The following is a 13,782-nucleotide window of genomic DNA, read 5'->3' as shown; positions in this document are numbered from 1 at the left end:
GCAGGCTCCTGCCACCTGTTTGAGTCTCAGTTTTTAAAAATCTGTACAGTGGAGATAACAGACCTCTCTTGGGACACTTGTGAAGGTCAAGTGAAAAACTGCATGGCAAGTTCTCCTGTGAAAACATCAAAAATCTGCAGTCACCGTTTATAGTTTTAGTAACTGTGGCTTTAGGACGTTTTAGTATCTACACACAGGTTTACTTTCATCATGAATTATGTTCTCAAGTGTTGATGGAGTTAAGAATAAGTAACTGAGAGGCCACATTTCAAGTGCATCTTTCCTGTTTGCAGAATGTTCGTAGGCCAAGAGCTAATGAATTCAGATACTTCCATACCATGGCGTGCTCAGCTATATGGGTCTAAAATGTGTCTGAGGTGGAAGGATGCTCTGGAGGTGAAGTGAAAAAAGTAAGGGGTGGGATAATGTTACCCTTCCATTTTTGAAAAATATAGGTAAATAAAGTGTGTACACAGCGACTTGTGTGTGTTTAGACAGAAGGAAGTGTCTGGAAGGACTGCCAGATTGGTGGCACTTGGGTCAAATCCAGCCAGCAACTGTGTATAGCACGTTTTGAAATAATGAATTTCTTGCCAGCATTTAAAACATTGTGAGATTTTATATCAACTTGGAGTTTCCAGCTTCTCTAAAAAACTGGAATGTCATCCCCAGTAAGCTGGAGCTGACCTAGGGCCAGTACACTCATGGTGCCCCCGGGCCCACCCAGGCTTTCCTTTCGGGTACATGACTCCCCGCCCTGAGGCATTTGGGTTTATATCCCCTTTATCTACTGCTGGCTTTGACATGGATGCCTCTGGCAAGTGGGATTGGGGTGGAGAAAAAAATCAGGGTCCTTGGGAAGACTCGCTTTTTTACACTATATATTTATGTATGCTTTGAATATATTATAATGACACCATGTTATTTTTAAAATTTAGAAATTAGGGGTGCCTCGGTGGCTCAGTCGGTGGAGCATCCAACTATTGATTTTGGGTCAGGTCATGATCTCATGGTTCGTGGGATTGAATCCTGCACTGGGCTCTGCACTGATAGTGCACGGAGCCAACTTGGGATTCTGTCTCTCCCTCTCTCTTTCCCTCCCCTGCTTGTGCTCTCTCTCTCTCAACATAAATAAACTTTAAAGAAACTGAAATTTAAAACTTAGTAGAAAAACATATTTGAATATTTGGTAGTATGCCAGGTGCCGTGGAGAGAAAACCACATTCCTGTTCCTTTATACACTCCTGTTCTAAAACTAAAAATGAGCCTGAGCTCTGCACAGCAGGCGTGTCGTATTGAAAGTTTCCTCCCAGATGCCCTCTGTGTGGACCAATTTCATTACTGGAGTTCTTGCTTCTGGTCAAAGCAGGGCTGCCAGAGGAGATGGCCATGCCCTGTTCTTTCCTTCCTTTTCCTCTGCCAGGGCACCTGCTGGCTGTCCTGCCCTTCCTCACTCCTTCACTGCTACCTGCCCTGGGACCCACTCAAGTTCCACCTCCTCCACCAAGTGCTGCAGACCATAGGTTTCGGTTCTTCTTTCTCATTCATAGTCAGCAGCCAGAAGTCACACTTCATCATTCTCAGATTAGTTGATGTGAATGTGCCCTCCCTCCCCCAGAAAAGAAAGAAAGTCTGGTGTGCCGTGGTCATGTTATGTTTCCTTTGGATCCTCATTGGAGTGAGGCTGGCCCTGGTGGCTGGGGCTCTGTGAAGTGGCTTGTTTGGACGTCCTCCAGCAGAGTCGTGGCTGGGCTTATGGGAACCTCAGGAGACTGACATTCTTCATTAACTGAGCTGTTTCCAGAGCTGGGTAATCTCAGCTTGTTTACAGGCCCCTTTCTATGCAGGAGGCTAGGGTAAGAGGCCATTTTAGGAATGCCTTCCCTCCCTCCCCAACCAGCCACCACCTACCCTAGGCTTGCTTTGTGAGGAGTCAGACTTTTGGAAATAGGGGATCCCAAGATTGAGCTGAAACCCACCTTTTGTGGGCTCTGCTGTTTTTTTTGACACGCATCGCCAAGTATTTCCTGAGTGCCAGACCCGGTAGGTACCACATGTGGGCTCTGAGGTGACCCAGATGGTTGCCTGAAAGGGCTGAGCTTTTTCACGGTGATTTCACTTCCTTCTTTCTCCAAACAGACAGGACACCTTCAAGCTCCTTGAAGCAAGGCTCAAGTCTGTCAGAGCAGTGCTTTCAAAGCATTTACGTTTCTTGCAAAGCACCCTGTGGGACTGCACTTCCCCACGACTGTCCTTGCCAGATCTTCTGCCTAGAAAGCCCCTCAGAATTCTGCCCGTGTATCTTGTGCTCTGAGAAGCCTTCCCAGACTTTGTCCCCATAAAAAAATACATTTGCTCAGCTCAGCTATTTCTTGGCCCCCTCAGTACTTTTTTTTTGGCAAACCCTGGCAGCCCTTATTTTGTTCAGTGGTTCATCTTTGTGCTTCGAGAGCCCAGTGCCTTCTGTAATGTCTGCAGGGCAAAAGGCATTCTCCAGAGGCCCTTTGTGGGGGGCCAGGTCACTGCAGCATGAGGATGGAGAGAGCCTGCTTTCTTATCCACTCTAGAGTCAAGTCTGGGATTGAAGCTCGTCCTCTCTTTGCTGGGTCCCCCCACTTTACTCAGGGCTGAGACAAGTGCAGGCTCATAGAAATCTGTGTATTTGCAAGACAGCCTCCAGAAACCTTTGCATAAATCTTTGCAGCTAAGACTTGCAAATCAAATAGTACTCCACCAGAAAACTGAAAACTAAAAACAAATCATAGAAACCTGCACTAGAATTATGTGTCCTTGGATTTGAGACCCACTGGTACTATATAAAGAGGGTGGGGATGTTGAATTGTTTGTGGAGAGGAGTTGAACAGGGCATAGTTTTCACCTGAAACTTTGCAGGTCACTGTGAGAGAGTCTGTGTCACCCCAGGAGTCTGGGTTTTATAAAAGGCAGGCGACCCGGGCAAGGTGTTCATCCTTGTGAAAAGACCCTGTTTTGTAAAATGAGAAATGTCAGCCATCAGCAACTCCTGTAATAACTCTGAAAGGAGTAGTAAGGCTTTTGTGATCCACATCAAAAGCGGAAAGGGAGGTTTCCAGAGGCAGCTATTTTGAAGGGGGTTCTCAAGAGAAGACTTGCCTCAGGAAAAAAAAAAAAGAAAGAAAGAAAAGAAACGGATGGGTGTGGTATTTATCACCACTCTCATTTATTAGTTGCTATGAAATTGGGATTCACTGAGGGCTCTGTGTCCTGGGCAGGGCTACCGACTCTTGGGTTAAGTTCAAGTGAACTGTTGATTCCGCTCTGAAGACACAGAGTTCTTCCAGCATCCCTTCTCTCTCCATCTCAGCTTGATGGGTTTTGGTCTACAAAGCTCCAGACTCAAGGCCTGAGATTCTAGCAGTGAGCTCTTTCTTTAGAGCTGCCGGAGTGCCCAGCATGGCTTTAGGTGGGGATCCAGTGAGCATTGTTTCTTACAGGCTGGGGATTGCCAACCAGACACGGAATTTCTGGTGTGCCTCTGAATGCCCAAAGGCACAGTGCTCTGAAAAACCAACAGCAGGCAAGGAAACCGCCGGAGGTGGGGAGCTCTTGGCTGGTGTGGTCTCAGCTTCTGACACTTGTAACTGATGGCCCCCTGTCACTTCCTGTCATGCAGCCCAAGTGGCGGGGAGGAGTTCCTTCAGGGAAACCATGCTCTGCTCAGCTCAGAGAATCCTGTCTGCAGGGCTCCCGCGCAGTTAGGGGCAGGGGACTCTGCGTGGATGAGGTCGGAGCGCCCCATGGTGTGGTGCTGCTTCTTTGTCCGGGCTCAGGTAAGCTCCCTGAGGCAGAGCTAGCCGGGGATGGACCAGCTCCCTGCTCCCAGCTCCACCCATGACTGGCTCGGTGGTGCCAGGAACTGAAATGTGGGAGGGAGAAGATGTCTCTCACCTCCCAAGAAAAGGAGCAAGGAGCTGCTGTTAAAAGCACCTGGGGTGATGGAGAGGGACTTCTGTGTTACTTTAGTGTGAATCAGCAAAGAGCCGTGTGGTTGTGTTTAAGACCACAAATGGTTGCTTGGTGGAGAGGGTGAGTTAAGTGAGTGCCTAGATGTTAGCGCTTCCTTTAGCATCTGTGATTGGAGGAGAGAGAGAGAGAGAGAGAGAGAGTGTGTGTGTATGTGTGTGTGTGTGTGTGTGTGTGTGTTGGGGGGGGTGACTTTAGCTCTTTGTTCCACGATACTAGTATTTTAATTTTTGTAAGAGATGTGTTTTCAATTAAGAGGGGGAACGGGGTTAGGGGGAAGGGTGCATCTGCCCTGTGGTGTTTTTTGTTTGGGGAGGTTTTTTTTTTAAGTGGATTTCCAAGATCTTCTCTTCTCCTTTGGGTTGAAAGATGGCTGAAATCAACTTTGGAAGTTCATTCTGTTTGGAACAACTTTTCTGTAGGTTTCCTTAAAGTGAGTCTTGTGTTTTCAGAGTATTCATCATTGAGAAGATGAAGTCAGATATTATCAAGGGAGATTCAGACTCACTGGTGTTCTCATTAAGAGTATTGATGCCTGGTTTGGTTATGTCTGAAGGAACGGCTGGAAATGTTACATTTTGATAGGCTGAAGAGTGGTTAGGAAGCCTGGCAGGTTACTCTCTCTGTCCCTTTTCTTTGTTTGGGGGTAGGTGTTAAAGCTTTGGATAAGTTACCCGTATTTTCCAAGGAAAGTGTCCGTTTCTTTTTCTGTTTCTCTCACTGGAATCCTAAGACTGATTTTTGTAGTGCTAATTCCAACTTTCATACATGACAATTCTAGACATACATTTTTCATCTTTTCATGTGATTTGGGTGGTTTTATCATCTTTATCCTTTCCCATCTGACTCATCCAGCTGTTTGCTAACCTGATAAAGAATTTTTGAGCCTTTGAGATGCAGAAATTGACAGCATTTAAAATGACTTAGTACAAGTTAGTGATAGTTAATGCAACATCAATAAAAAATAATACAATATTAGCCAGCATTTATTAGATACTTTTCATATTAGTAAGCACTTACCCAGGTTAGCTTATAAAATTCCTACAACATTATAGAATTGACTATTATTATTATATCCATTTTTCAGATGGTAAAACTGAGGTATTGAGAAGATAAATAATTTTCTCAAGTCACCTAGCTGGTGAGCAGTGGATCAGGCTTCAAGCTTAGGCAGAATGGATCCAAAAATGACACTCCTAGCCATTAGGGGCTACATGAGGATTTCAGTTATGGGGCTTTCCACATCTGCCTGCAGCATCTTCAGCAACACTTTCCTGTCTTATCCTTTGGCAAATCAGCTCATTTTAGTGGAAGTTTGCTATGATCCAATTAGTTTCTACCTAAGAGGCATCTAGACAAATCACTACGTTCCCTGGACTCAGTTTCCCTACCTATGAAATGGAAATTTCTCTAAACTCATTTTAGTTCTGATATGAATCTAAGGTGTGTAAGTATCTTGCACGAAAAGTAAGAAATAATTCTTTCATATTTGAAAGTTAAATGAGTACATTTAAACATACATTTCCCAAGGATATCAACTGGAACTTAAAATGTAATTGGCTGGGTGGCTTTTGGCCTTTGTTTTGTTCTTGAAAATATTACTGAATAAATTTTTATTTCTTGGTTCTGAGAGTTCCTGGAGAAAGAGTCTGGAGGAATTGGGGCTGGGTGTGGGAGGGTCAGTTGGTAAATGGATGTGGTAGAGTGAAAGGGAGGGGGGAAACCTTTTAAAGATCTCATAAATCCATCTTCTGAGGGTTGGCCAAGGTAGTTCCGTATCAGAGGGGAAATGGTAGAGTGTAATGATTACGGCCATGGGTTCTAGGGCCACACAGATGTAGGTTTGCATCCCAGCTTTGCCTCTTAGTAGCCATGCAATCCTATGCATGTTACCAAATGTCTGTGAATCTGTTTTCTGTTCTGTAAGATTGGGATAATAAATAGTGCCTACTTTATAGGATTGTCATGAGGAATAAATGAAATGACTCATGATAGTGCCTAGCACAGAGCCAGCTCTCAGCAAATGTGATCCATGTCCCAAGTCTTACTGACAGTAGTATGTTGGTAGAACTGGAGACATGAAGCCTGAGTGTGTCAAGGCTTAGCAACACCAGGGCTGTGAAACATCTTACATATAGAAATGAACATGGTCCTGGTTTGATTTTATGGAGGAAAGGAAGCATATTTCACAGAAGATCAATACTACATTTTTTAAAGTTTATTTATTTATTTATTTTGAGAGAGAGCGAGAGAGAGAGAGAGAGAGCATGCGCATGCACAAGTAGGGGATGGGCAGAGAGAGAGGGGGAGAGAAAGAGAATGCCAAGCAGGTTCCGCACTGTCAGTGCAGAGCCTGACATGGGCCTTGAATCCACAAACCATGAGATCATGACCTGAGTCAAAATCCAGAGTCAGACACTTAACCAACTGAGCCACCCAGGCACCCCTAGTCAATGCTTCATTTTTTAAAAAATATTTTTAATTTATTTTTGAGAGACAGTACAAGCAGGGGAGGGTCAGAGAGAGCGGGAGACACAGAAGCCGAAGCCGACTCCAGGCTCTGAGCTAGCTGTTAGCACAGAGCCTGTCGTGGTCTTGAACCCACAAACAGTGAGATCATGACCTGAGCCGAAGCCAGCCGCTTAACCGACTGAGCCACCCAGGCACCCCAATGCTTCATTTTAAAACTCCAATTCCAGCCATATTTTTACAGCTTTCCCAGAACACCAAGTGGGAGTCATGAAAGGGGAAGCTGATTCAAACCAGATCCTAAAAAGGCCTCTCTTGCTAGAACACTCAGAGATATGACTCGGAGAGGGCAAGGTCAGGGTGGTGACCCCGAGTGTCCACCGAGACAGAAACAATGGATGACTTTAGGACCTAAATATAGCTATGTGCTTGTCACTTAGGGGAAACCAGTTCCCGATGCTGACCAGGGTGGGCAGATCTCTTGGGAGGAGATCTGGAAGCAGCCCCTGTGTGCCAAGCCTTGCTCTGTCGGCCCTCTTTTTCTGAATAATTCTGTCCATATTCTAGCTCCTCTGCATCTGTTGAGCATCTGCCTCTGTTTGGCAGCCTTGTTTATGTCCCCATCTCTTCCCCTCCATGTCTTCCTTGTGGTGTTTACCACCTCCCCCCTTTTTTCTTGCAGACCCCACCTAGCCCCCCACCAGAAACCTCAGGTGTTCCTGCCATTAGTGCTTGCTCTTCTCATAGGGGCTGGCTGGGAGTCAGGAGTTTGGGGTTCAAGGTCTAGGTTTTGCAGTTTACCTTGGCAATACAGAACCTCACTGGGTCTTCTAACGGAGACATCTCCCTTAAGAACCTGGATCCTGAAGATTAACTACCTGGATTCAAATCCTCACTGCCACTTGACCTTGGGCAAGTTCTTTTTCTCTCTGAGCCTCAGTTACCTCACCTGTGAAGTGGATATCATAGTAGTATCTGCCTCGGTTACTACGAGGAGTTTATAAAATAATATGTGTGAAACCCTTAAAACAGTGCATCTTGTCCGTGCTCAAAGATGCTACCTATGATCATAGTTGTGGTTTGTAGAAAAATGAGACTTGAGCTGGGTCAATGTTTCCTAAACTTCAGTTAAATTTTACACTTCCATATTCTGCTTATACTGTTCTCTTTCACTTACTGTTTTTCTTTAAATTGTCCAGTTATTTATTATTTTTTAATTTAGGCTCATTCTAAATAGGAATAGTCCTGTAGTCACTCAGTGCTATAATGTGTTTCCTAAAACACATTCTAATAAATACATCTAGGTCTATTGCATGTGGTCTGAAATGATAGTGTGTCTGCCCCAGGTCCACTTCCTGCACTTTGGTGGGTCTGAGCATCTGAGGCCCAGGGTGCTGCCTGCTACTGGTGTTCACGGTGCTCATCCCACCAGAATGAACAGTCTGCCCACCTTTTCATTCATCAGGCAGTGCCTGAGAACCAGCTCTGTGCCTGTCTATGTGCCAGGTGCCAAGACACCCACATTATGGGTCTTTATAGCGCCTACTGTCTTTTTTGAATGGGACATTATCAGCCCAGAGAAAATGGGATAGAGAGAGCCATGAAATAATCCAATTGCCGAAATCCCTCCTTAATGAGAAGAGACGCCAAAAACACTCTATGCCTGAAATCTCTGGATTTGGGTCAAGGAGACCATCTTGGTCAGCTTTTGCTGAGTAACAACTACCCCAACTCAGTGGCAAACAATACCAAGCATTTGCTCTTATGCTCATGGGCATGCAGGTTAATGTGGGAGGTCTGCCCCACAAGGGTCCATTGGCTACGCTCACATATATTCTTCTCTGGTGGAAGTCAGAAGTTCCCAGAGAAGCAAACAGAAATACATGATATCCCTGAAGGCCTAGGCTCAGAATTGGTACTCTGTCCCTTCCACTCCTATTCGATTGGCCAGAACAAGTCACAGTAGCAACCCATGGAGGTCAGGAGAGAGCACAGAAGTTTGCGGAAAAATAAATTAATCCACTATAGAGATCATCATTATTTACTCATTCAACCTACATTTATGTGGAGCATTCTGCCATGTTGGGAATAGATAAATACAGTCATGAGAAATGACAAAGGTGATGAGGACATCTAACCCAAGGCCTGGCATGGTGCAGGTTCTAAATAAATACCTAGTGAGTATCTGCTAGTACCTCTGGAGTGCTGACTATTGATGAGGATTCCATGTAGGTTATCTCCTTCTGTCCTCCAACCCCTGATTGGGCAGTTACAGTCATCTGAGGTCAGACAAGTGGGATATTATTTTGGCCTGTTAAATGCTTATCATCTTCTGATGTGAGGGATGTGAAGGCACAGTAGCAGGGAGAATTTATGCACAAAGAGATCATCCCTGATGTGAGGAAAGAGGTAGGCTTTTCACCAAGGAGGGTCCAGATCACATACTTCATGTGTTTGTTCCTGTACACTTTGTGCACTGCCTTGGGTGTTAACCCTTTGATCACCCATCATGTACTAAGAGTTTAGCATGGTACCTGGCCTATCATAGTTTCTCTCAATCATTAGCCCTCGGCTTCTTGGAAGTCACATGCATTTTTTAATATTCTCTTCAGAAAATTGCATAGAGATGTGAAAATTTCTGTGCAGACAGGTGGCCCCAAGTAAAGAACTCTGCTTTGAGTATTCATTCTTATTTCCTCCCCTCTTCATTCCTTCCCTTCTTAAGAATTTTATCTACTTGAAAGAGAGGTTTTTCTGTATGTATATGCCAGTGTCAGGCACAGGGTCTGGCTCATCTTAATGGCTGGCCCAAAGAGTGGGTTTTTTTTTTAAAGTTTACTTATTTTAAAGTAGGGGGAGGAGCAGAGAGAGAGAGAGTGAGAGAGAATCCCAAGCAGAGCCCATGGTATCAGCACAGAGCTCATGGGGGGCTTGATTGCACAAACTGTGAGATCATGACTTGAGCTGAAATCAAAAGCCAGATGCTCAACCAACTGAGCCACCCAGCCCCCACCCCTCCTCATGAGTGTTTTTTAAATGATTAAAAGAATAAGGATGAAGGTGGTAGTGATATCTTGTTTGCATATGCATAGGGTCACAAAACTATTGGACTGGATGAGATAGGAAAGCTCATAATACCCAGCCCTTTTATTTTATTTATTTATTTTTATTTAAAAATTTACTACTGAAGTATAGTTGATATACAACGTTATATTCGTTTCAGGTGCATAAGGTAATGATTTGACAAATTCTATATACTATTAAGTACTCAGCATATAATCATCATTCCTGTTTGTCACTATACAACATTCTTACAATATTATGAACTGTGTTCCCTATACTATGCCTCTCATCTCTGTGACTTTTTTTATAACTGGAGGTTTGTACCTTTCAATCCCCTTCACCTGTTTCGCTTATCCCCCCACCTGCCTCCCCTCTGGCAACCATCAGTTTGTTTTCTGCATTTACGAGTCTGTTTGTTTTTGTTTTTCACATTCTACATGTAAGTAAAATCATATGGTATTTGTCTTTCTTTGTCTGGGTTTGTTTCACTTAGCATAATACTCTTTAGCTCCATCCATGTTGTTGCAAATGGCAAGATTTTGTTCTTTTTTATGACTAATACTCCTGGGTGTGCGTGTGTGTGTGTGTGTGTGTATGTATCTTCTTTATCCATGCATCTATCAATGGACACTTTGCTCCCATATCTTGGCTATTGTAAGTAATGCTGCTATAAACATGTTCAGATACATGAACATCTATCTTTTTGAGTTACTGTTTCATATTCTTTGGCAGTCCCTTTATTTTATAGATGATTAAGACTGAGACCCAGAAAGCTTAGTTAACTTGCTCAAAGGCATATAATAATAATAATAATAATAATAATAATAATAATAAATTAATGTTTTCTTCCAAGCAGGTTACTAATGCTCAGATACAATTAAGTCTTGTTCCCTCAGTACCTGGTCAGAAAATATGTCATTCTGATCTATCAGGCTTATGGATCAAGTTGCAATACTTGAGTTTTCTTGACTTTCATATCCAAAGTCAAAGACATGGATGACAGAAATATATATGTCATGTCTCCACTGTAGAACCACTGTGGTGTGAGCTTTTTAGGGCAGAGCCGTTGTTCCCTCTTTCCCTGGGCTCCCTTTCCACTCCATCCCTCAGTCATCACCCAGAACTATGTGTACAGACTGCTGAGAATGCAGGAGGGTTGGGGCTGAGACGGGACATTCGTCAAGCCAAGGGGCCAGGCCAAATCAAGGGTGGAAGGTGGGTTAGGGTGGGTACAGGGGAGAAATTTGTTCTTGCAGAGTCCTGGAAATCTTATTTGGAGCCATTCTTCTATTCTTAGTCTGTAAGGCACTTTGTTCTCTGGTGCATTGTTTTAAGAGCCACCAGGAAATCAGTCCCTGCTCAGGGTCAGCAATGCCACTGGTTCCTGCCTGTGGCCGCCCAGGTGGGAAGTACACTGGTTTGTTTCAGGACTGACCATTTGTCATCAGGACCATCACACCCCTTCTTTTTTGTTGCCTGCCCTTTCTGCATAGGGCAGGAAATGGCAAGGAGGAAGAAAGGGTTCTGACAAGTTTGTCTTTCTTTCTTTTTCTTTTTCTTTTTCTTTCTTTCTTTCTTTCTTTCTTTCTTTCTTTCTTTCTTTCTTTCTTTCTTTCTTTCTTTCTCTTTCTTCCTTCCTTCCTTTCTTTCTTTCTCTTTCTTTCTTTCTTTCTTTCTTTCTTTCTTTCTCTTTCTTTCTTTCTTTCTTTCTTTCTTTCTTTCTTTCTCTTTCTTTCTTTCTTTCTTTCTTTCTTTCTTTCTTTCTTTCTTTCTTTCTTTCTTTCTTTCTTTCTTTCTTTGAGAGAGATCATGAGTGGGCTGGGGGAAGAGGGACAGAGAGAATCTTAAGCAAACTGCACATTCAGTACAGAGCCCAGCGTGAGGCTTGATCTCACAATGGCAAGATCATGACTTGAGCTGAAATCAAGAGTTGGATGCTTAACCAACTGAGGCACCCAGGTGCCCCGAGTCTGTTTTTCTTTTTATAGTGGTAGTGACTACACTTATTTCTGTGTTACAAAGAAAAATGCTAAAATCCAAGTCTCAACAGAAAACTGTACTCTCTAGAGCATTGTTTTCCCATAGAAATAGAATTAGAGCCACCTGTATAATATAAAATTTCCTAGTAGTCACATGGAAAGAGAGGAAAAATATACTAGTGAAATTCAATGTAACAATTTATCTACCCCAGTATATCCAAATATTAGCATTTCAACATGTTATCCATATGAAAATTAAGAAGATATTTTACATTCTCTTTTTTATACAGAGTCTTCAAAACTCAGCATGTATTATCTATGTAGAACATAGCTCAGTTCAGACTAGCCACATTTCAAGTGCTTAGTACCCACATGTTGCTCATGGTAGCCGTTGGACAGTACCGGTCTAGAGCAGACTGTCCAGAGGACTCTTTATGATGATGGTATCTACACTGTATCTACACTGTCTCTATACTGTCTCCTATAGAGACTATTAGGCATCAATGACTAGGGAACACTCAAAATGTAGCTTGTGCAGCTGAGGAGCTGAGTTTTAAGTTTTATTCAATTTTAATAAATTAAAATTAAATCTCAAAAGCCACATATACCTAGAGGCTATCATATATGGATAGTACAACTCTATTGATTTGATCTTATTAGAGAAATATCAACTTAAACTTGAACATAGCATCATTTTTCACCTACCACATTGGCAGAGATGAAAAAGTTAGATAACACTATTTGGTGAGGGTAACAGGACCTTTCATGCATGGCCAGTGGGAAAGTATATTCGAATGGTTTATATGGAAGACAGCTTGGCCATGTTTATCAAATTGCAAGTATACATTCCCTTGGGCCCAGCAGTTCCATTCCTAGATATTAATGCTATAGTGTCTCTTCTGTGTGTTGACTGGTTTCTGTAGGATATTTGCTGCAGCAAAAGATGAGAAACCACTCATATACCCTGTCAATGGGGGACTAGATAAAAAAAGTTATGGTACATTTGAAAAGTGTAATTGGTAGCTATTGAAAAACCAAGGCCAATTTTTATTTGATGACATGGAAGGCTGTGCAAACTATGGTGTGAAACAAGTATGGAGCCGTATATATAGTATGTTACCATTGGGTAAAACAAATGATTTGCTTACTTATGTCTAGAGCAGCCCTGGAAGTAGGCAGAAGGAACCTATCAGAGTGGTTTCCTCCTGGGAGAGGAAGGGATAGCTGGGGTGGGAGAGAGGTCTGCTTATCACTGTACAGTGTATCTTTTTGGAATTTAATCTCATGCACTTGAATTACCTATTAAAATAAATAAATAAGACACAAAAAGAAGAAACTCCAAGAGAAGGGTAAATCACAGAAGTCTTCCTAGAGGACGTGGTGACCTTTGGATTGACTTGTAAAAGATGCACAGGAGTCCTTATGGCAGGAGGAAGGCATGAACAAGCAGGACTGGTGTGTACCCAGTGGTGGGTAGAGTTCTCAGTATATAGGGTAGGGCAGTAATAGAGTTGGGATAGGCACTGAAATGGCCAAATGGGAAGGGTTTTGTAAGCAGAGTTTGGACCATAGGCACCATTGACAGTTTGAAGGAAGCAGGAAATGACATGATTGTATTTGTTTGGAAGACAACTTTTGGCAGAATGGACAATGACTTGAAACAGGGATTCCCAAAATGTGATCCAAGGACCCTAAGAGTCCCCAAGACCTAGAAATTCACTGTATCACTACAAAACTCTTTTCTTCATAAGTGTCTACCAAAATAACAATCACATCAGTTTGGTTGCAGAAGCAGGTGTGTGAATCAGCTGTCTCCTATGCATCCAGACAGTAAAGAGAGTTGTAAAAGTATAAATCTCTTCTTACCATGTTTTTGTTTTGGAAAATATAGTTAAGGGCGCTTGGGTGGCTCAGTCGGTTAAGTGTCTGACTTCAGCTCAGGTCATGCTCTCACGGTTCATGAATTCAAGCCCCACATCAGGCTGTGTGCTGAATGCTCAGAGCCTGAAGCCTGCTTCGGATTCTGTGTCTCCCTCTCTCTCTCTCTCCCTGCCCCTCTCCCACTCATACTCTGTCCCTGTCTCTCAAAAATAAATAAACATTGAAAATATAGTTAAATTTTCATTTAAATATGTTAATTTTATTTTCTAATGCTGTAAATATTGACAGACATAACCCATATAAACAGAAGTTCTTTGGGGCCCTCAATAATTTTTTGGTCCTGAGACCAAAAAAATCTGAGAATCACTGTTCTGAAAGCCTGGAGGCC

At 43.0% G+C, this 13,782-nt stretch overlaps 1 protein-coding gene across 2 annotated transcripts in view; it reads left to right on the top strand.

Annotated features, from left to right (window-relative positions):
• ARHGEF3 (Rho guanine nucleotide exchange factor 3) overlaps nt 1-13,782 on the top strand; it is a 280,046-nt gene that overhangs the window by 102,667 nt on the left and 163,597 nt on the right. The window contains exon 1 of one of the 2 annotated variants that reach the window (XM_029917719.1): nt 3,693-3,809. The exons of the other annotated variant lie outside the window; for it this stretch is intronic. Coding sequence (XP_029773579.1) covers nt 3,759-3,809 — 51 coding nt within the window. The 5' untranslated portion in view covers nt 3,693-3,758. Of the gene's footprint in view, nt 1-3,692; nt 3,810-13,782 lie in introns of those variants that run through there. 2 annotated transcript variants of the gene reach the window in all.

Source organism: Suricata suricatta, chromosome 12 (assembly GCF_006229205.1).
Source record: "Suricata suricatta isolate VVHF042 chromosome 12, meerkat_22Aug2017_6uvM2_HiC, whole genome shotgun sequence".
Lineage (NCBI taxonomy): Eukaryota > Metazoa > Chordata > Mammalia > Carnivora > Herpestidae > Suricata > Suricata suricatta.
The sequence above is the reverse complement of the archived record's forward strand: the minus strand, read 5'-3'. Positions and strand labels throughout refer to the sequence as shown.